General features: G+C 37.3%; 1 protein-coding gene across 1 annotated transcript; it reads left to right on the top strand.

Moving 5' to 3' along the window:
• Positions 9,549-14,879, top strand: LOC109832788 (persulfide dioxygenase ETHE1 homolog, mitochondrial-like). The gene is made up of 9 exons (XM_020400204.1): positions 9,549-9,910; positions 10,555-10,683; positions 10,860-10,967; positions 12,412-12,546; positions 13,592-13,633; positions 13,732-13,791; positions 13,874-13,927; positions 14,189-14,213; positions 14,308-14,879. Exons 1-9 carry the CDS (start codon positions 9,686-9,688, stop codon positions 14,406-14,408), a joined length of 879 nt encoding a protein of 292 aa, XP_020255793.1. The 5' UTR covers positions 9,549-9,685; the 3' UTR covers positions 14,409-14,879.

Genomic DNA, 23,213 nt, shown 5'->3' with positions numbered 1-23,213 from the left:
AGGAAGTAAAGAAAACGGTAAAACAATCGGACATGGGGCTGGATCTCTGGAAACAATCGGACATCAGCACTTGATTTATTTCAAGTCTTATTTGGGCATGATCTCTGGAAATGAGGCTTTAATGGTCCGGTCATTCGTTGGCACCCTTCGTGGGCCCGCCTTCGATTGGTACCGACGTCTCAAGCTAGGAAGCATCAATTACTGGGATGACATGGAAAGTTTGTTCCTCAGCAATTTCTTCGATGATGACACTAAAGTGTCAATCGGAACCCCTTTAGATAAGAAGCAAAAAGACGGAGAGTCAGTCGATAATTTTGTCAAACGCTTCCGTAACAAAGCAATGAATTGCAGAGATCCTATTACAGAGGAGTTTATCCTGCAAACATGCCACAATAATCTCTCCATTGATGTCCTGGAAGCCCTGGGGGTCGTACCATCCGAAACTTGGAAAGATTTGAAAATGCGTGGTGAACAAGCTGAATACTTTCTTAAAAGAAAGAAAGTTGAGAGAAGTCGAACGACGACATCTGCAATCGCTGGGAACGCGACTCTCGATCCGAAGTTTCAAAAGGAGTATTCTTTCGAAAATGATAAAGCTCCAGCCATATTAAAATACCTCCTCGCCAATAATAAAATCGAGCTACCACCCATTAAAGATCAGGAGTGAGCTAAGAGAATTATGGATCCAAACTACTGTGCGTACCACAAAAGGGTTCTTCATCCCACCGAGATTTGCTTTGGACTCAAGAACAAGATCCAAGCCTTAATTGACTCTGGCGTCATAACGGTAAAACAAGCCAAATAAAGATGACATTTACTCCATTGGATGCACGAGTATAAACTGCTTCTTCATGACACTCCAAAGAGTATACGAGTATAAACTGCTTCTCGGTCATCCAACTAAGTACAATGTTAAACCCGGCCTCACAAAGGAAGCTGGGGGTGGATGATTTATGTAACGGGAAGTTCCTAGAGAATCTTATATTCTTAAGGATAACCCGAACATGCGACTGAGGATGACGCCTCCTCGTTATACTCAGTTTTGTAAAGAAAGCTGGGGGTCGATAATTCATGTAACGGGAAGTTCCCAGAAGAATGTTAAATATAATATTCTTAGGGATAGCCCGATTATTATGAACAAAATGATAAACACTAAACTCCTATTATGATTTTCGAACACTCTTTTACTGAGATGAGATTCGATCACTTCATTAGATCAATTTTCCCTCACAAAACTTTCATTGGTGTTTGACGACTCACAGTCTCCCACCACAGAATCCCCCACCGATCAGATTAATTGAAGGTGGGACTACCAAAATTCTTTCTTGTTTAATCCATTTAAACTTCCGCTATGTTCATGCACTCAACACTTTCATGGTTAGAGTTCGGATATAATGCTTAGAATTTTGATCTGTCAATCCTTGACGAATTGTCAAACTTTCATGGTTAGAGTTCGGATATAATGCTTAGAATTTTGATCTGTCAATCCTTGACGAATTGTCAAACCCCTTCGTGTTAAGTCCAATTTTGATCTGTCAATCCTTGACGAATTGTCAAACCCCTTCGTGTTAAGTCCTTATCACTTGACACCAAAAATTCTACCGAGTGATTGGTACGAGTCAGCACTCCCACTGTGATTTGATCGAGTCCACACTCCCGTTATGATTTGTACTCCCACTCCCACTGCTCATTTGGTCAAACCTTTAAACAGTTAGGACCCAAGTCAAAATCCCCTCTCGATTCCTCCCATGAACGAGAGATCCACAAATTGAACGATCAAACCTTTAAACAGTTAGGATCGCCTCAAACTCCCAGTTGGTCAAACCTTTAAACAGTTAGGACCAAAGTCAAAATCCCCTCTCGATTCCTCCCATGAATGAGAGGTCCACAAATTGAACGATCAAACCTTTAAACAGTTAGGATCATCTCAAACTCCCAGTTGGTCGAACATTTAAACAGTTAGGACCAAAGCCAAAATCCCCTCTTGATTCCTTTCATGAACGAGAGGTCCACAAATTGAACGATCAAACCTTTAAACAATTAGGATCGTCTCAAAACTCTCACTTGGTCAAACCTTACTACAGTTAGGACCACAATCAAGATTCCCTTTCGATTCATTTCACGAACTAGAGGTCTACTTTTGAATTGAATAATCAAACCTTATGACAGTCAGGATTATTCAAACCAGTCCAGATTCTCTAAGTGGAAATCCCACTTTGAGTTTCTTTTGCATCAGGAGATAGAATATAAAATTCCTAATCTCCGATTCTGGGTTTATCTCTACCAACAAACAAGAGACCAGGAGATAGAATATAAAATTCTTCCTCTCCATCATTGGGTTCATCTCTACCAACAAACAAGAGACCAGGAGATAGAATATAAAATTCTTCCTCTCCATTATCTGGTTCATCTCTACCAATAAAAAAGAGACCAGGATACTCCAATAGGTATACGAGTCTAAACTATTTCCCTAATCTCAACAGTAAGTTTCTGGAGAATATCACTCAGAATATTCTTAAGAATAACCTGAATACTCCATTGGGTACACGAGTATAAACTGTTTTCCCTAACTCCAAAGAGTATACGAGAATAAACTGCTTCTTCATGTAACTCCGAAGAGTATAAGAGTATAAACTGCTTCTCCTTTTCCTCCGACGGGTATACGAGGTTAAACTACTTTCCTTATTTTTAATAACGGGAAGTTCCTAGAGAATATTACTCCTAATGGGTATACGAGGTTAAACTACTTTCCTTATTTTTAATAACGGGAAGTTCCTAGAGAATATTACTCCTAATATTCTTAAGGATAACCCAACAATTGGGAAGTTCCTAGAGAATATTACTCCTAATATTCTTAAGGATAACCCAACAATATGGCCGAATATAATTAGATTTAGATTCGCCAAAGTGCTGGGGGTGGAATACCTCAATTCATTCCAATGGAAAGTTCCTAGAGAATACTACACATGGTATTTTTTAAGGATAACCCAAAACCGATTAATTATTCAAGGTGAAAACTAATCATCAGAATAATTTATTCTTAATCATGATTAAGAACCTCCCACTGTGGCTATTTAATCATTTCCAAGATGATTAAAACCTTTCTACAGTGACTTTCGAAATACTCTTTCGTTGAGATGAGATTCAATGACTTCATCGGGTCAATTTTCCCTCACGAAACTCCCACGGAGTGATTGTGGAGTGCTTAATGATTCACGGTCCTCCACCACAAAATCCCTCACTGATCAAATTAATTGACGGTGGGTCCACCAAAATTCTTCACGGTTGAATCCATTCAAACCCCCACTGTGCCTAAGCCTTTAACACTCCCACTGTTGAAGTCCTGACACGACATCCAAAATTTTAATCAGGTGATCCATAGCGATTATCAAACCCCTTCGTGTTAAGTCCTTATCGCTTGACACCAAAAACTCCCACCAGGTGTTGTGCACAAGTTAACATTCCCATCGTTATTTGTGCCTCGCTCCCACTTCTTATTTGGTCAAACCTTCCTACAGTTAGGACCAAAGCCAAAATCCCATCTCGATTCCTTCCATGAACGAGAGGTCTACAAATTAAACGATCAAACCTTTAAACAGTTGGGGTCGTCTCAAACTCTCATTTGGTCAAACCTTTAAACAGTTAGGACCAAAGTCGAAATCCCCTCTCGATTCCTTCCATGAACGAGAGGTCTACAAATTGAATGATCAAACCTTTAAACAGTTAGGGTCGTCTCAAACTCCTATTTGGTCAAACATTTAAACAGTTAGGACCAAAACCAAAATCCACTCTCGATTCTTTCCATGAACGAGAGGTCCACAAATTGAACGATCAAACCTTTAAACAATTGGGATCATCTCAAATCCTCATTTGGTCAAACCTTTAAATAGTTAGGACCAAAGCTAAAATCCCCTCTCGATTCCTTCCATGAACGAGAGGTCCACAAATTGAACGGTTAAACCTTTAAACAGTTAGGATCGTCTCACTGCCCATTTGGTCAAACATTTAAACAGTTAGGACCAAAGCTAAAATCCCCTCTCGATTCCTTCAATGAACGAGAGGTCCATAAATCGAGCGATCAAACCTTCCTACAGTTAGGATCACCTCGAAACTCCCACTTGGTCAAACCTTACTGTAGTTAGGACCACAGCCAAAATCTCCTTTCGATTCATTTTGCGAACGAAAGGTCCAACTTTGAATTGGATAATCAAATCTTATGACAGTTAGGATTATTCAAACCAATCCAGATTCTCTAAGTGGAGATCTCACTTCGAGTTTTCTTTGCACCAGGAGATAGAATATAAAATTCTTCCTCTCCAATTTTGAGTTCATCTCTACCAACAAAAAAAGAGACCAGGAGATAGAATATAAAATTCTTCCTCTCCATCACCGGGTTCATCTCTACCAACAAAAAAGAGACTAGGAGATAGAATATAAAATTCTTCCTCTCCAGTGTCAGGTTTATCTTTCCACCAAAAAGACGTAACCCATCAACATTTCCAAATTCATGTTTGATGCATGGGGGACTCTATCTCGATCCCTTATTAGAGATAAGCCTACGCCTAATACGCATTGCCGGGTGGTCCGTTCCCGTAAAAACGAACAAGTCTATGTATTCAACATCATAGCACCAAGTCTAAGAGAGTTTATTCTCTTAGCATAACGTTACATGCAGAACGAACTTAAATAATCTGCATGCTAGCCCGATTCAAACGGTAATCGGTAAAAGCTTCTCAAACCCGTTGAGGGCTGAGGGTTTGCCAAAAATCCTATAAATGCGATAATCACTGACGCACCAGCTTTATTAGTTGGTCTCGTGACTTGAGTATCTGACAAACTTAGGATAAAATTCATATCTGCAGATGAACCGACCTGAATAATTAGTCCTGCAGCCTCAACACTCAAGACTGCTATGCTCTAACGTTTTAAGTGTTTAAACTGTGTAGACTCCAGTAAACACACGAGGATAAACTATGTTAACGCCTGCCAACACGTCAATGATTTTTGCCAAAATAAGGCTAAGGAAAAAAGTCCAATGGATGATCTCAGGGGATTCAATTGCGATTCAGATATGAATTCTTAATGAAGAAAATCAGTTCAACATCAGTTCAACGACAAGAGCTAATTCACAAATCAAAACATCAGTTTCAGTTCAAGACTTTGACAAAGGTCAAGCCATAAACGCAGCACCGGAAGAATTTTAGCTATTCTACAAAGCACTGAGTAGACTAAAAGATGAAGAAGTCAACGCAGCACCGGAAGAATTTTAGCTATTCTACAAAGCACTGAGTAGACTAAAAGATGAAGAAGTCAACAAATTAACGGCCAGAGCTTATCATATCCAAAGTATTCCAGCCTCTTTTATAAAAGAATGAGGCTGAAACACTTTGGAGGGGTATCTGTAGGCATAAAAAAATTGCCTATAGGTTCTCGCATATAGCTCGAGATGAAAAAAGACGATGAATGTTACTATCCGAGTCAAGGAGGATTATCTGAGTCAAAGAAGATCATCTGATATTGTAGAGAAACTAAAAAGCACACGAAATAAGTCGGCGAAGCGTACGAGTCTGTGAAACATGCTAAACGATAAATGAACAACTCAACCAGGAGTTGTGCTTTATCCACAAAAGGGTGAAGTACCATGTGTGTCTCATCTACTCTATGAGTGTCTTGCCTATGGAAAGTTGTAGATCTCTTCATGAGCTTTCCAACACATCTTGGATCATCTTATTCTGAGATCGGACGAGGGAGTTAGAGCTAAAATACCCGAGATAACACAAACTGTCTTGGAAGTGCGAGACAGACTTCACTGTCTCGGAATGCGAGACAGTCATGACTGTCTCGCACCAAATCTGAAGAAGGTTAAAAGACAAAAGTTGTAGATCTCTTCATCAGATTTCTAACGTATCTTGGATCATCTCATTCCGAGATCGGACGAGGGAGTTAGAGCCAAAATACCCGAGATAACACAAACTGTCTTGGAAGTGCGAGACAGACTTCACTGTCTCGGAATGCGAGACAGTCATGACTGTCTCGCACCAAATCTGAAGAAGGTTAAAAGACAAAAGTTGTATATCTCTTCGTCATCTTTCCAACGTATCTTGGATCATCTCATTCCGAGATTGGACGAGGGAGTTAGAGCCAAAATACCCGAGACAACACAAACTGTCTCGGAAGTGCGAGACAGACTTCACTATCTCGGAATGCAAGACAGTCATGACTGTCTCGAACCAAATCTGAAGAAGGTTAAAAGATAAAAGTTATATATCTCTTCGTCAGCTTTCCAACGTATCTTGGATCATCTCATTCCGAGATCGGACGAGGGAGTTAGAGCCAAAATACCCGAGATAACACAAACTGTCTCGGAAGTGCGAGACAGACTTCACTATCTCGGAATGCAAGACAGTCATGATTGTCTCGCACCAAATCTGAAGAAGGTCAGACAAAAGTTGTAGATCTCTTTGTCAGCTTTCCAACGCATCTTGGATCATCTCATTCCGATATTGGACGAGGGAGTTAGAGCCAAAATACCCGAGACAGTACAAACTGTCTCGGAAGTGCGAGACAGACTTCACTGTCTCGGCTATAGAGTTGGTTACAACAAGTTTTTTGACGGTTTTTTGACGGTTTTTTGACTTCATAACTACTTAAGATCAATCATAAACGTGGGGAGATGGTTACAAACTGAAAAGAGACCCACTAACATCATAAAAGGATGATATTTAGGTAGTGGGACAATGATGACAAAAAGGGGGGCTGATTAGGGAGCATTTTAAGACGTTCTTCTCAAGAGAGAGAGGGGGTCTTCATCAAATTCGAGTGCAAACAGTAACTTTGGGATTCCTTGAGATTCGAGCTTTGACTTGATCTTAAGAAGAGTGATCGTCTTACTTTGATAAGATATTCACTTCAAATTCCTACTTCGATAAACGAAGGAAGAATCCTCAAAGCCTTCACGATTCAATCAGAATCCGTGATTTGGTGGTCCACGGGTTAACGCACTCCCGGCACAGGCAAAGATCCCGCGTAAGCAGCGATTCAAACAACGATGCTGCGTTTGTTTCTAAAAGTTGTAATTTTTCTTTTGTTGTGTAAAAGAAGTCTTATAAAAAAGCTATCTCTTTTCAAATTTGTTGTAATCGACCGAAGATATGATGAATTCCTCAACGAAACCAACTTTTGGCGAAAACAGGCATCTATGTCATTAGTCACGTCAAATGACAGTAAACATCCAATAAATTCCGTAAATATAGACATAAGTACATATACATTCACATACAGTCACCTCTCCTCTTCTGTTCATTTGTTAAACAAGATAACAATTGTATGCAGTTATGCACACATACACACTTCAACTTTTCCTAAAATGGAAACTCTTTGTCAGGTCATAATAAATAAAGTAGATACGTATCATTCTTTGACCAAGTATATATACGCATCTAAATCAGAATAAAACTCTCGATATTACATATGAAGCCTATCTTATGAGTTTTGGTCTTACTGGCAAATAAAACTAACACCAGATTACTTATTAATTATCGCGAGTCTCCAAATATTTCAACCTATGTAACCTTAAATTCTACCTGAATTGTGCTTCTAATTAAATTTCCATTTATCTAGGGACGTCAACACAGCAGCGGATCTACTACAAGCACAGAATCCAATTATGATGAACAATCAACCACAAATACATCGGAAACGACTGCTCAATGCATGTACAAGGCCTTACTAAAATTCGCAGTATTTATACTGGGCCTTTCATCCTCGGCCCAGTACAGCCTACTTTCTGCAAATCTTACAAAAAGGACCCCGGGAACTCTTTTTCTCTTCAGATCGATCTGCGTCTTGTTGACAACCGCGCAATTTTGCAGTATGGCCATGATTCTGATTTTTTTCATTTGTCACCCTAGACAATGTCGCCTTGCAGTTCTCAGGGCTATTTGTATTGTTACTTCGCTTTTGTTCCTCGTGTCAGGTGTCCTTGCTCTAATTTTGCTTCTCAACGTTGTATGACTGATAGTTGCCGTCGAGGGAAGTTGTATTGTTGTATTTAAGCTTCTATATGTTATAGCTTTATTTGCATTTACATGTGCAAACTTGTGTCCTTCGAAAGATACGTATCACTTCTGATATGATTTGAACTGGAATGAAATTAGAAATTATGGAGCTAGCATGTGTAAATCATGTAAATCACATTAGGAACAATTTTTAAAATTTTTGATTCTATCGGATCCTCAAAAATAGCAAAAGTTCTACATTCTCTATCACAATCATTCATCAATGTAGCGGAGGATTATGAGTCATTCTAAATCGTAGGCTTCATCTAATTTTATGATGTGACTTCATTCATTACGGAACACGAGTTATTTGCTCCCTTCTTATAGCTCTTTCATGGTATATTGTGTGTTCAATAACTAATTATTAAAACGGCGGTACAAATTTATTAGAACGCCCGAATAGAAAATAATATGATCTAAGATATTAAAAATTATTATTAAAAGATAAATCGTTTCATTACTTTTTTCATGTACCGCATGACCAGAGGTCACTACTACGGGACCGGCGACCGGCCCACAAAGAACCAGTTCAGGCTAAACGAATATCTACCGTCCACGTGGCACATCCCAATCAGACGGTCATCTCAATAAGAGTTTCTCTCCGCTCTTTCGTCCTTTCCTTTTTAAATACTCTAGCAATTCCTCTTCGCCATCTCTCTCTCTGACTCCGCCGCTTCATTATTCTAGGGTTTGTCTGTTATTGTTATTTTTTCCCTTCTCTTTTTTCTCTCTGACTCCGCCGCTTCATTATTCTAGGGTTTGTCTGTTATTGTTATTTTTTCCCTTCTCTTTTTCGAATTATATTTTCAAAATATTTCTTTTATTTCATTTAGAAGTTTGAATGAGAAAGGGCTGAGGTGATGATCCTTTCCCCAAATGAATATTTCTTTTATTTCATTTAGAAGTTTGAATGAGAAAGGGCTGAGGTGATGATCCTTTCCCCAAATGATCGACTCTGATTATAATATGCGCACTTTAATTTTCTCTTCGGAGAAATCAAGCCAATGATTCTTATCGCCCTTCATTCATCCCTTCAATCAATCTTAATGTCTTCGTTAATTACTTTTATTTGGATTATTTTTTTGAGCCTATATTTGCTATTTCACTGTTAGTACAGATTTTGATTAAAAAAATTTAAATACATTTACTAATTAATCTTATTATATCACGTAATCTTCACATTGCACATTTAACAATAATTTTGTTTGTTAAGCGAACAATATATTTCACTCCCATACTTATATGGATGTGAAAGTCATTTGTAAAAAAACAAAAAGGTAACTTACATGTTTTCAATTCACTTTCAAACAGCTAAACAGGGGTTTTTTCTGACATTTTGAAAGTCATGGAGGGTTAAGCTAGCAATCGGCCAAAGTTAAGGGTGGTTTTCTGATATTTATTTAGCTAGCCCGTCACCAAATCAGCGCGACTGCCTCACACGGCACTCCATAACGCAAAGCGGAGATCCACGACGAATAGAAATATCAAATCAGCGCGACTGCCTCACACGGCACTCCATAACGCAAAGCGGAGATCCACGACGAATAGAAATATATCCAAATAAACCCCGCACGTTTCACTCAACCAACAGAAAAAAAATAAGAAGGGAAACCCCCGAAAAAGGGCAAATGCTGTCTCTTCGATCCCATCAGCATCTTCTTCTTCGTGATTCTCTTCACTATTTCTCTTCAATTTCTCCTTGGAGATCAGCGATGAGATTTGGGGCAGCGTCGGCAACGGCTTCGCCTTACAGCACAGCGTCGAGATTGCTTTTCCGGCAGTTGTTCGAGAAGGAATCGTCGACTTATACTTATCTCCTTGCCGATCTACGCCACCCCCAAAAGCCCGCTGTGGTAAAAAAAATTTGATTTTTTACGACGATTATTAGCTTAACTCGTGCAAATGTGTTATGTGACTTGAATTTTTCACTCAAATTATCTGCCTATCATCGACTATTTCATGTCAAAGTTTCAATTGAGGACCAATTTCAAAACTTTTTCAGAGAATAGTTTGTTCTAACTTTTAGTTTTCTCGGAACCCAATCGTTGAATATGCTCATTCATGAGAAAATTCTCTTGTGAATTCTTGGGGTTTTGTCCTGTGTTAAGCCGTTTAGTTTGAATTTTTATCCGTTCTAGACTAATTGATGATGCTTTTGTCATTTTGGGATGTTAATGGCATTGTTCTAACTTTTATCTTTCAATAATTTTAAATGCCTTAATAAGTTAGACATTGGTTTGTGCTCGCAGGTTCAAAATGTTAATAATAATAATAATAATAATAATAATAATAATAATAATAATAATAATAATAATAATAATAATAATAAATAATAATAATAATAATAATAATAATAATAATAATAATAATAATAATAATAATAATAATAATAATAATAATAATATCTCACAGAGTAGTCCACAAGATTCTCATGCATTTTTATGCCTGCCTCAGATTCAGGTTATTTAGATTTGCTAAATTTGATTTCCTTTTGCAGCTGCTTGATCCAGTAGACAAAACAGCAGACCGAGATTTAGCTCTTATTAGAGACCTGGGTTTGAAACTCATCTATGCAATGAATACCCATGTGCATGCTGATCATGTGACCGGAACGGGCTTAATAAAGGTTGGTTGCACTTCTATGGTTCGATTTTGCTTAAATGCTTAGCGAATGACTTCAATGGCTCATTTTAATATGAATAGCTATAGATTTGTTTGTTCAGTGACTTCAGTTATTTCTACTCTTTTAGTTTGAGTTTCCAAAGCTTCTTAGTATGCACTGATATGAGGCATTTTCTGTAGACCAAGATGCCTGGCGTGAAGTCTGTCATTTCAAAAGCTAGCCAAGCAAAAGCAGATCATGTGGTTGAACATGGTGACAAAATACATTTCGGAAACCTGTTCCTAGAGGTATGTCTACCTGGAGCCTGAATATATTTCATAAAGTGTGAATGAGTACTGTAAACTTTGATCAATTCTGTACTTGCGCACATTGCCTGATGATGATGATATAGAAAAAAGAATACAGTTTGGATCCCGTGCAATAATCTGTGATCTCTGATGATGATGATATAGAAAAAAGAATACAGTTTGGATCCCGTGCAATAATCTGTGATCTTTTTCTCATGTGTAGTTTAATGAAAGGGGCAAAGAATACAGTTTGGATCCCGTGCAATAATCTGTGATCTTTTTCTCATGTGTAGTTTAATGAAAGGGGCGTAAACAGTATCAGTTGCATAACCTACTCAGATAGTTTGATACTCGTTGGTTAGGTGTCAGATGTTTCTTTGACTTATACTGAAACTTGTGAAGGATCCTAAATATATTGATGACATATCACAGATCTCTATGGTATTCAGCAATAAAATCAAATGTATGATGGGTTCACTATTTTTTATTTCTTATATGCTTCACATATATGTAGTAGTTTACCCAGTTTCTTATTTAGGATTTTAAAGTCCTAGATATGACTATGCCTGTAGCTGATGATCTGCAGCTTCAAAATGTTACATGATATGCTAAACATTACACTCTTTTTTATGTTTCTAACCTCAAAAGTTCATCCTGAGATATGTGAACATTAAAACAAGTCCACATTAATTTTCTTATTGCCTTACTAGAAGTATCATTAGTCTATTTTTTAAGATTTATGAGTCTGCATACCCGTATAGAGTTGTATTGCTATCGTTATCGGTCTTCTGGTGCATCTTGTGTCCACATATAGTTTTATTTGTATTCGTGAAGTATCAGTCACATAACCTGCTTGGATCACATTGTACGATCAAATCATGCCAATGTCATAACCTACTTGGATCACATATAGAGTTGTATTGCCATCGTTATCGGTCTTCTGGTGCATCTTGTGTCCACATATAGTTTTATTTGTATTCATGAAGTAGCAATCACATAACCTACTTGGATCACATCGTACGATCAAATCATGCCAAAGTCAGTGTTCATGCTTCACATGCTATGGTATAGATGCAGTGAACTCTATTTAACTACCTAGACAACAAGGGCCAGCAAAAAATTTCTTCCATGGACATCTAAGCGACTCCAAGGATAACATTAATACCTAAGAAACTTAAATTTTAGGAATATTTTTGATTGACAAATGTGCTTAACCATACATGGGCTATAATTTTTTGTTAAATTGATAGAAGTTAATGAACCTAACAACTTTTCCATAATTAACATGCTATATTGTGTCATCATCAAATATATAAATCTCATGCATAAAATGTATACTTGTTCTAGACAGTGGCCCTGAACCAGCAGATTTATGAACTGGCTCAGTACTGAAAATTTTCGTACCTGGTTACTTTCTACACATTAAGATCTTAAACTTATACAGGTGCGTGCAACACCTGGTCACACTTTGGGTTGTGTTACATATGTAACTGGGGAAGGACCTGATCAACCTCATCCAAGGATGGCTTTTACTGGTGACGCCTTGCTCATACGTGGCTGTGGAAGGACAGATTTTCAGGTAACACATCAGCTTGATTTCTTGTATCCCTCTTGAGCTTGAGTATATAGAAGTTTCTTCCAAGAAATGGTCAAGCATATAAAAAATGAAGGTCAAAGATAACAATGATCATGATGGCTTGCATTGATTGCTCATTGTTGTCTTGAAAAGGGAAAATAAGTTTATTTGGCACTGGGCCTTGTTTTAGGCACTGGGAAGCTTTAAAATAAATCTGAGCTAGGAAGTTTTGATGATTTCAATATCAAAAGAGATATATGCTTGATAGCATAGTCTACTGGTTGGAAACAATTTAATTTTCTTTGGTGAAGATCATTTTCTCTTAAAGCTGGCAAGCTTTGGCATGGAGAGCTGAAATTCAGACTGTATATTCTGGAAAAAGAAGTACATATCTTTTATGAAAAAGTCAATTGCAAACGATCATACGTTTGACGTGGAATTTTTTAAGGTTTAAATTTGATATCTAGATATGTGAAATTAACCATCAGGTATTAATTTGGAAAGTAAGTTAGGACTACAATAAACCATTGTCATCATCATTTTTTCCAATGGGGCACTTTCTCCCGTTGATGAATTCTTTTCGAAATATTGAGAGATTTGACTGTTATTTCTGACCTAAGCAAATCACTTACTTTTGTTGCCAAGTCTATGCAACTAAGAGTGGAGTGATTTGCTTTAAAACCTTGAAATCCAGCTGTTAGATAGTTGCTTCTATCCTTTTTTACCATGCATTTTAAGCTCCTGTAACCAAGGATAAACTTTCAAAACACCCTAGATGTGGAAACAATAGACTTAGTGGAGAAAGGCAGTAAGGCTTACAATATGGAATTGGCATAATGAACCAAAGAGCTCATATAGTACTATATTTAATCTAATCATTGAATTCTTCAAAGCCACATTGAATTCTTCAAAGCCACAATTTGTTCAGACTTTTATGCTGGTATTTAATCTAATCATTTGTACGTTCGGAATGCAAACGCGAGAGAAACATTGAAAAATTAGACAAGTAGATCGGATTTTGTTTAACCTTAAATGATTTGTACAACAGGGAGGAAGTTCACATCAACTTTATCAATCAGTGCATTCTCAGGCAAGCAGATGAAATTTGCGAAAACATTTTCAAAATCATATACAGAGGAGTATTATCTAACCATTTTTTTTTCTTTTTCTTTTTCTTTTGGTGAACAGATATTCGCATTGCCAAAGGATACTCTAATATACCCTGCTCATGACTATAAAGGATTCACAGTAAGCAACTGTTATTTCTTTTAAACTTTGTGAACTTTCCCCCAGTTTCTGCTTAATTCAAACATACATCATGTTCGTGCAGGTCAGCACAGTTGGAGAGGAGATGATTCTCAACCCTCGGCTAACAAAGGATGAGGTAATTCCTCGACAGAGCCTGTCATTATAGTAGTGTATGATTATTCATTTGAGTATTCTACAAGTCCATAAGCATAAAAATGTTGTACTTTTATATTAAAGGGGCCTTTATATAATACTTGTACAAAAAGCAAAATAATTCAGAAATCATTATTTTTTGCGATCTTCATATCTTATCATCTTACATTAATTGCTTGTACTATTCTCTTATTAATTGAAGGGTAAATTTTGCTTTCTAACTCGTCTCTTATATATTTTGCAGGAAACCTTCACAAGTATCATGAAAAGTGAGTCATTTTACCATTCCGAATCTTATTCTACCAAATTTTAATATCTACAATTGAGAATATCTAACACAGAAATGGCTTCCCCCCCCTCTAGATTTGAACCTGGCATACCCAAAGATGATTGATGTAGCGGTGCCAGCAAACTTGGCTTGTGGATTTCAAGATAGCACGCCAGAGGCTCGAGCATCAGCTTAGGCTCAATAGAGCAGGTTCAGCCTGCAGTAATATAATACTGTTAAAGAAATTAAGAAAGCAATCTCTACGTATATCGTTTGAACGCATCATTACGATGAAATGGTTTGTGCTCACAGGAAGCTACCCTTGTATATTGAAGCTTTCTCTGGTTAAAAATAAAAGCGAGCAAAACCAGTGACCTTGTGATATTATTGAGACTGTTATGTTATTAAGGTGCCTCTTCATGCCATTCCTTTTCCATTATGCAACTCCCTGCTGAATCAATAGCTCACAAAATTTGTTACTGAAAACAATTACTGTTGCTGTATAACTAATCGTAAACATTACTGTTGCTGTAAAACTATCGTGTAAGTGTTGGAGTTTGAGTCTTGAGGGGAGCAGAAATGTTTGTAACTTTTGAAGCAACAATTGTTTGTGAAAGATAGTCTATGATATGGGTGATAAAGAAGCTAAGGCTAAGACGTTAGTTCTATAGATGTTGTATTAATATTTTTCTAGCTATTCATTGTAGTAATATCTTTATAATAAATTCTAGCTCTGTACATGTTTTTGTTTTACTTACAAACTGATATTTATAGGAGTATTGAAGAACCTTTTGAGTAACCCATCAACATTTCCAAATTCATGTTTGATGCATGGGGAACTCTATCTCGATTCCTTATTAGAGATAAGTCTACGCCTAATACGCATTGCCGGGTGGTCTGTTCCCGTAAAAACGAACAAGTCTATGTATTCAACATCATAGCACCAAGTCTAAGAGAGTTTATTCTCTTAGCATAACGTTACATGCAGAACGGACTTAAACAATCTGCATTCTAGCCCGATTCAAACGGTAATCGATAAAATCTTCTCAAACCCGTTGAGGGCTGAGAGTTTGCCAAAAATCCTATAAATACGATAATCACTGACGCACCAGCTTTATTAGTTGGTCTCGTGACTTGAGTATCTGACAAACTTAGGATAAAATTCATATCTGCAGATGAACCGACCTGAATAATTGGTCCTGCAGCCTCAACACTCAAGACTGCTATGCTCTAACGTTTTAAGAGTTTAAACTGTGTAGACTCCAGTAAACACACGAGGATAAACTATGTTAACGCCTGCCAACATGTCAATGATTTTTGCCAAAATAAGGCTAAGGAAAAAAGTCCAATGGATGATCTCAGGGGATTCAATTGCGATTCAGATATGAATTCTTAATGAAGAAAATCAGTTCAACATCAGTTCAACGACAAGAGCTAATTCACAAATCAAAACATCAGTTTCAGTTCAAGACTTTGACAACGGTCAAGCGATAAACCCAGCGCCGGAAGAATTTTAGCTATTCTACAAAGCACTGAGTAGACTAAAAGATGAAGAAGTCAACGAATTAACGGCCAGAGCTTATCATATCCAAAGTATTCCAGCCTCTTTTATAAAAGAATGAGGCTGAAACACTTTGGAGGGGGTATCTGTAGGCATAAAAAAATTATCTATAGGTTCTCGCATATAGCTCGAGATGAAAAAAATACGATGAATGTTACTATCCGAGTCAAGGAGGATTATTTGAGTCAAAGAAGATCATCTGATATTGTAGAGAAGCTAAAAAGCACACGAAATAAGTCGGCGAAGCGTACGAGTCTGTGAAACATGCTAAACGATAAATGAACAACTCAACCAGGAGTTGTGCTTTATCCACAAAAGGGTGAAGTACCATGTGTGTCTCATCTACTCTATGAATGTCTTGCCTATGGAAAGTTATAGATCTCTTCATGAGTTTTCCAACGCATCTTGGATCATCTTATTCTGAGATCGGACGAGGGAGTTAGAGCCAAAATACCCGAGATAACACAAACTGTCTTGGAAGTGCGAGACAGACTTCACTGTCTCAGAATGCGAGACAGTCATGACTGTCTCGCACCAAATCTGAAGAAGGTTAAAAGACAAAAGTTGTATATCTCTTCGTCAGCTTTCCAACGTATCTTGGATCATCTCATTCCGAGATCGGACGAGGGAGTTAGAGCCAAAATACCCGAGACAACACAAACTGTCTCGGAAGTGCGAGACAGACTTCACTATCTCGGAATGCAAGACAGTCATGACTATCTCGCACCAAATCTGAAGAAGGTTAAAAGATAAAAGTTGTAGATCTCTTCGTCAGCTTTCCAACGCATCTTGGATCATCTCATTCCGATATTAGACGAGGGAGTTAGAGCCAAAATACCCGAGACAGTACAAACTGTCTCGGAAGTGCGAGACAGACTTCACTGTCTCGGCTATAGAGTTGGTTACAACAAGTTTTTTGACGGTTTTTTGACGGTTTTTTGACTTCATAACTACTTGAAATCAATCATAAACGTGGGGAGATGGTTACAAACTGAAAAGAGACCCACTAACATCATAAAAGGATGATATTTAGGTAGTGGGACAATGATGACAAAAAGGGGGGCTGATTAGGGAGCATTTTAAGACGTTTTTCTCAAGAGAGAGAGAGGGGGTCTTCATCAAATTCGAGTGCAAACAGCAACTTTGGGATTCCTTGAGATTCGAGCTTTGACTTGATCTTAAGAAGAGTGATCGTCTTACTTTGATAAGATATTCACTTCAAATTCCTACTTCGATAAACGAAGGAAGAATCCTCAAAGCCTTCACGATTCAATCAGAATCCGTGATTTGGTGGTCCACGGGTTAACGCACCCCCGGCACAGGCAAAGATCCCGCGCAAGCAGCGATTCAAACAACGATCCTGCGTTTGTTTCTAAAAAGTTGTAATTTTCCTTTTGTTGTGTAAAAGAAGTCTTATAAAAAGGCTATCTCTTTTCGAATTTGTTGTAATCGACCGAAGATATGATGAATTCCTCAACGAAACCAACTTTTGGCGAAAACAGGCATCTATGTCATTAGTCACGTCAAATGACAGTAAACATCCAATAAATTCCGTAAATATAGACATAAGTACATATACATTCACATACAGTCACCTCTCCTCTTCTGTTCATTTGTTAAACAAGATAACAATTGTATGCAGTTATGCACACATACACACTTTAACTTTTCCTAAAATGGAAACTCTTTGTCAGGTCATAATAAATAAAGTAGATACGTATCATTCTTTGACCAAGTATATATACGCATCTAAATCAGAATAAAACTCTCGATATTACATATGAAGCCTATCTTATGAGTTTTGGTCTTACTGGCAAATAAAACTAACACCAGATTACTTATTAATTATCGCGAGTCTCCAAATATTTCAACCTATGTAACCTTAAATTCTACCTGAATTGTGCTTCTAATTAAATTTCCATTTATCTAGGGACGTCAACACAGCAGCGGATCTACTACAAGCACAGAATCCAATTATGATGAACAATCAACCACAAATACATCGGAAACGACTGCTCAATGCATGTACAAGGCCTTACTAAAATTCGCAGTATTTATACTGGGCCTTTCATCCTCGGCCCAGTACAGCCTACTTTCTGCAAATCTTACAAAAAGGACCCCGGGAACTCTTTTTCTCTTCAGATCGATCTGCGTCTTGTTGACAACCGCGCAATTTTGCAGTATGGCCATGATTCTGATTTTTTTCATTTGTCACCCTAGACAATGTCTCCTTGCAGTTCTCAGGGCTATTTGTATTGTTACTTCGCTTTTGTTCCTCGTGTCAGGTGTCCTTGCTCTAATTTTGCTTATCAACGCTGTATGACTGATAGTTGCCGTCGAGGGAAGTTGTATTGTTGTATTTAAGCTTCTATATGTTATAGCTTTATTTGCATTTACATGTGCAAACTTGTGTCCTTCGAAAGATACGTATCACTTCTGATATGATTTGAACTGGAATGAAATTAGAAATTTTCCTCTGATCTAGTTGTTGAGACCTTGGATGGTCGTCTCTGGATCTTTGGAGTGGTACTACAGGCACACCCTTCCACCACACCTTGGGGCACACCCCTCTCACAGCTACAGTGCACGGGGCCCACTTTAGATTTTTAAAAAAATCTAAAGTGGGCCCTGTGCGCTGTAGCTGTGAGAGGGGTGTGCCCCAATGTGTGGTGGAAGGGTGTGCATGTAGTGTTATTTTTTTTTTATGTACCGCATGACCAGAGGTCACTACTACGGGACCGGCCCACAAAGAACCAGTTCAGGCTAAACGAATATCTACCGTCCACGTGGCACATCCGAATCAGACGGTCATCTCAATAAGCACTCTAGGGTTTCTCTCCGCTCTTTCGTCCTTTCCTCTGCAAATACTCTAGCAATTCCTCTTCGCCATCTATCTCTCTGACTCCGCCGCTTCATTATTCTAGGGTTTGTCTGTTATTGTTATTTTTTCCCTTCTCTTTTTCGAATTATATTTTCAAAATATTTCTTTTATTTCATTTAGAAGTTTGAATGAGAAAGGGCTGAGGTGATGATCCTTTCCCCAAATGAATATTTCTTTTATTTCATTTAGAAGTTTGAATGAGAAAGGGCTGAGGTGATGATCCTTTCCCCAAATGAGATTATAATATGCGCACTTTAATTTTCTCTTCGGAGAAATCAAGCCAATGATTCTTATCGCCCTTCATTCATCCCTTCAATCAATCTTAATGTCTTCGTTAATTACTTTTATTTGGATTATTTTTTTGAGCCTATATTTGCTATTTCACTGTTAGTACATATTTTGATTAAAAAAATTTAAATACATTTACTAATTGATCTTATTAAATCACGTAATCTTCACATTGCACATTTAACAATAATTTTGTTTGTTAAGCGAACAATATATTTCACTCCCATACTTATATGGATGTGAAAGTCATTTGTAAAAAAACAAAAAGGTAACTTACATGTTTTCAATTCACTTTTAAACAGCTAAACAGGGGTTTTTTTCTGACATTTTGAAAGTCATGGAGGGTTAAGCTAGCAATCGGCCAAAGTTAAGGGTGGTTTTCTGATATTTATTTAGCTAGCCCGTCACCAAATCAGCGCGACTGCCTCACACGGCACTCCATAACGCAAAGCGGAGATCCACGACGAATAGAAATATCAAATCAGCGCGACTGCCTCACACGGCACTCCATAACGCAAAGCGGAGATCCACGACGAATAGAAATATCCAAATAAACCCCTCACGTTTCACTCAACCAACAGAAAAAAAAATAAGAAGGGAAACCCCTCGAAAAAGGGCAAATGCTGTCTCTTCGATCCCATCAGCATCTTCTTCTTCGTGATTCTCTTCACTATTTCTCTTCAATTTCTCCTTGGAGATCAGCGATGAGATTTGGGGCAGCGTTTGCAACGGCTCCGCCTTACAGCACAGCGTCGAGATTGCTTTTCCAGCAGTTGTTCGAGAAGGAATCGTCAACTTAGACTTATCTCCTTGCCGATCTACGCCACCCCCAAAAGCCCGCTGTGGTAAAAAAAAAATTGGTTTTTTACGACGATTATTAGCTTAACTCATGCAAATGTGTTACGACAGATAATTTGAGTGAAAAATTCAAGTCCCATAACATATTTGCATGAGTTAAGCTAATAATCGTCGTAAAAAATCAAAATTTTTTTACCACAGCGGGCTTTTGGGGGTGGCTTAGATCGATAAGGAGATAAGTATAAGTCGACGATTCCTTCTCGAACAACTGCCGCAAAAGCAATCTCGACGCTGTGCTGTAAGGCGAAGGCGTTGCCGACGCTGCCTCAAATCTCATCGCTGATCTCCAAGGAGAAATTGAAGAGAAATAGTGAAGAGAATCACGAAGAAGAAGATGCTGATGGGATCGAAGAGACAGCATTTGCCCTTTTTCGGGGGGTTTCCCTTCTTATTTTTTTTTTCTGTTGGTTGAGTGAAACGTGATGGGTTTATTTGGATATTTCTATTCGTCGTGGATCTCCGCTTTGCGTTATGGAGTGCCGTGTGAGGCAGTCGCGCTTATTTGGTGACGGGTTAGCTAAATAAATATCAGAAAACCACCCTTAACTTTGGGCGATTGCTAGCTTAACCCTCCATGACTTTCAAAATGTCAGAAAAAAACCCCTGTTTGGCTGTTTGAAAGTGAATTGAAAACATGTAAGTTACCTTTTTTGTTTTTTTACAAATGACTTTCACATCCATATAAGTATGGGAGTGAAATATATTGTTCGCTTAACAAACAAAATTATTGTTAAATGTGCAATGTGAAGATTACGTGATATAATAAGATTAATTAGTAAATGTATTTAAATTTTTTTAATCAAAATCTGTACTAACAGTGAAATAGCAAATATAGGCTCAATCAAAATATAAGTTACCTTTTTATTTTTTTTGCAAATGACTTTCAAATCCATATAAGTATGGAAGTGAAATATATTGTTTGCTTACCAAGCAAAATTATTGTTAAATATGCAATGTGAAGATTATGTGATATAATAATATTAGTTAGTAAATGTATTTAAAAAAATTTAATCAAAACCTGTACAAACAGTGAAATAACAAATATAGGCTCAATCAAAATGTTGAATAACTACAATTTTCAACTTTAAAATGTATTACTTATAGGAAAAGTTTAGGTTGTTTTCCTCGAAGCCGTTCTAACTTTGTTTCTCAAATTAAACTCTCCTTACTTTACCAACGAATTCCCTACCTTTATTTTTGTTGCCACATAAGTCAAAATTGGAGCTTCCGATCCTCGTCATTAATTATTTTTAAAAAAATTCAAAACCTCATGTATTTTCTGACAAATTTCGCCTATTGGAAATTATAAAAATATAAATTAATTTTTTTCAAAAAATAGAAGCATTAAAATGAGAATACGTTTCGATGTTCAAAACTGACGGTGTTTAAAATTGGGGGCCTATGTCGAGAAAGTTTAGGGGCTTAGTAAGGGGAAAAAGAACAAAATCGGGGGTCTGGACTAGTGGCGCACGAATTCGGGTAGTTTTTGAAATTTAGGGGCTGTTTGTTTGCATAAGGGGGAAGGGGAAAGCTTGCCAAAAGTAATAGTTTTGACAAGTTTTTTTTTGCCAAAAGTGATAGGTTTAACATGCTTTCAACTCATTCCCGCTCTAAAAGAGGGGACTGACGTGCTCTTACCGTGTTGTTCATAGCTAGGGATGTTAAATGGGTGGGTTTGGGTGTTAAATGGGCGGGCCATAAATGGGCGGGCAGGTTTTGCCCGTTTACCCATTTATGGTCCATTTAACATTTTCTAAATGGGCGGGTTTTTGCCCGCCCATTTAATAAACTTTCTCGCAATAAATGTAGGGTTGAGGCATTTGCCATTTATAAGTGTAAATTTAATTATGAAGATAACTGGAAAAAGTTAATTGGGCTTCTTAACAGAAATTTAGTCACCGGGTGTTCACCATTAACATAACAACAACGTAAATGGTTTTTGGCAACACCAGGAGACAATTTATTATCGGCATCAGGGAAAAAGAGGAAACCAAGAAGGAAAACGGTTACCTCGGCAAAGCTGCCTCTTAAATTCCAAATATAACTTTAAAAGAAGATTGAATTCCTATTTGATTAGCAGGTATGCACATGAATTCTTACACCACCTTCACATAAAACTACATCCCAAACAAAATGGTGATGATATTAGGGGCTGTTTGGTTGAGTTGTTCTATAGTAAACTTTATAGAAAATGATTGATAGTGACAGTTTTATAAATAAAAATTTTATGGAGATTTCTATTAAATGTGTTTGGTTCAAAAAAATATTACTATAAAATACAGAAAAGTACCTCATTTTATAGAAATCAATTTTCGCTCAAAATTGGCTAAAGCATATATATTAAAAAATAATTAGGTATATTAGTACTATTCTCATGGGCATTGTTAGTAAACAATATTCTATATCGTAACATCCAGTCAAACAAAAGAAAAAACAACAACATATTTTCTATAAAGTTGGAAATTTTTTCATACTTTAAACCAAACAAAGAAATATCAAAAAAATAAGAAATGATACTCTTTTGAGTTCCATAAATTCAATTTTATAGAAATACAAGAAAATCAAATTTTTGAGTACTTTCCTTTTTCCAAATTGAACCAAACAGCCCCTTAGCATTGGCATTTCGTTAGTTCGTTGTCAACTGAAAGCCCACACCCAATAGAAAAACAGTTGCCCTGTATCTTGTAGACACAAGAGCAAATCTAGGTGGGTCGCAATAAAAAACGTTGAATTCCAAAGCATTGAAGTTATGGTGATCGATTCCGCTCAGCATGAAATTCTCTGGATCAAAGAATCCTAGGAATTAGAGTTTCATATTTTGAGGTTCAACAAGCGCATAAAAAGCATGAAACCATAACAACAAAGCTACATCCAAGTAAGCAATGGACCAGAATCCTCTTATAACAGGAAATGTAGGCACAAGGTGCTCCCCATTAACCTAATGATAAAAGGTAAATTGGAAATGTAACACCAAGTAATTTGGATCATTTGAACGGTAGGTACCCTCCACGAGTCCATACATGAGGTGTGCCAGCAGCCAAACTGTACTAATACGAAGGCTGAATTGCACCTAAACTCCCTAGAGTTCCACCACTTAACTTCTTCTTAACCCGCCAAACACAAAAAAAATTAATAGAAGAGTAAAAGCTAGTTAGCCCTCTATAATTTGTCAAATGTAAAAAATACATAAGAGTTAAGCTAACCCCTCCAGAGAGATTAAAATGAGTTAACCCCTCAAAATGAGAGGTTTACTAATTAATATTCCTATTTAGAATGACAAATAGTTAATCGTTCTATTTATAAAGAAAATAGTCAAAATCCTCGTTATTCCCAAACATTAAAATCGATCACAATAGTCAAAATAAAACTTATTTAAGGAGTTAATAATTTAGTCCTTCATGTTATCGAATGAG

The sequence above is a fragment of the Asparagus officinalis genome, chromosome 3 (assembly GCF_001876935.1).
Source record: "Asparagus officinalis chromosome 3, Aspof.V1, whole genome shotgun sequence".
In the NCBI taxonomy this organism is placed as follows: domain Eukaryota; kingdom Viridiplantae; phylum Streptophyta; class Magnoliopsida; order Asparagales; family Asparagaceae; genus Asparagus; species Asparagus officinalis.
This window is presented reverse-complemented; position numbering and strand designations above follow the sequence as displayed.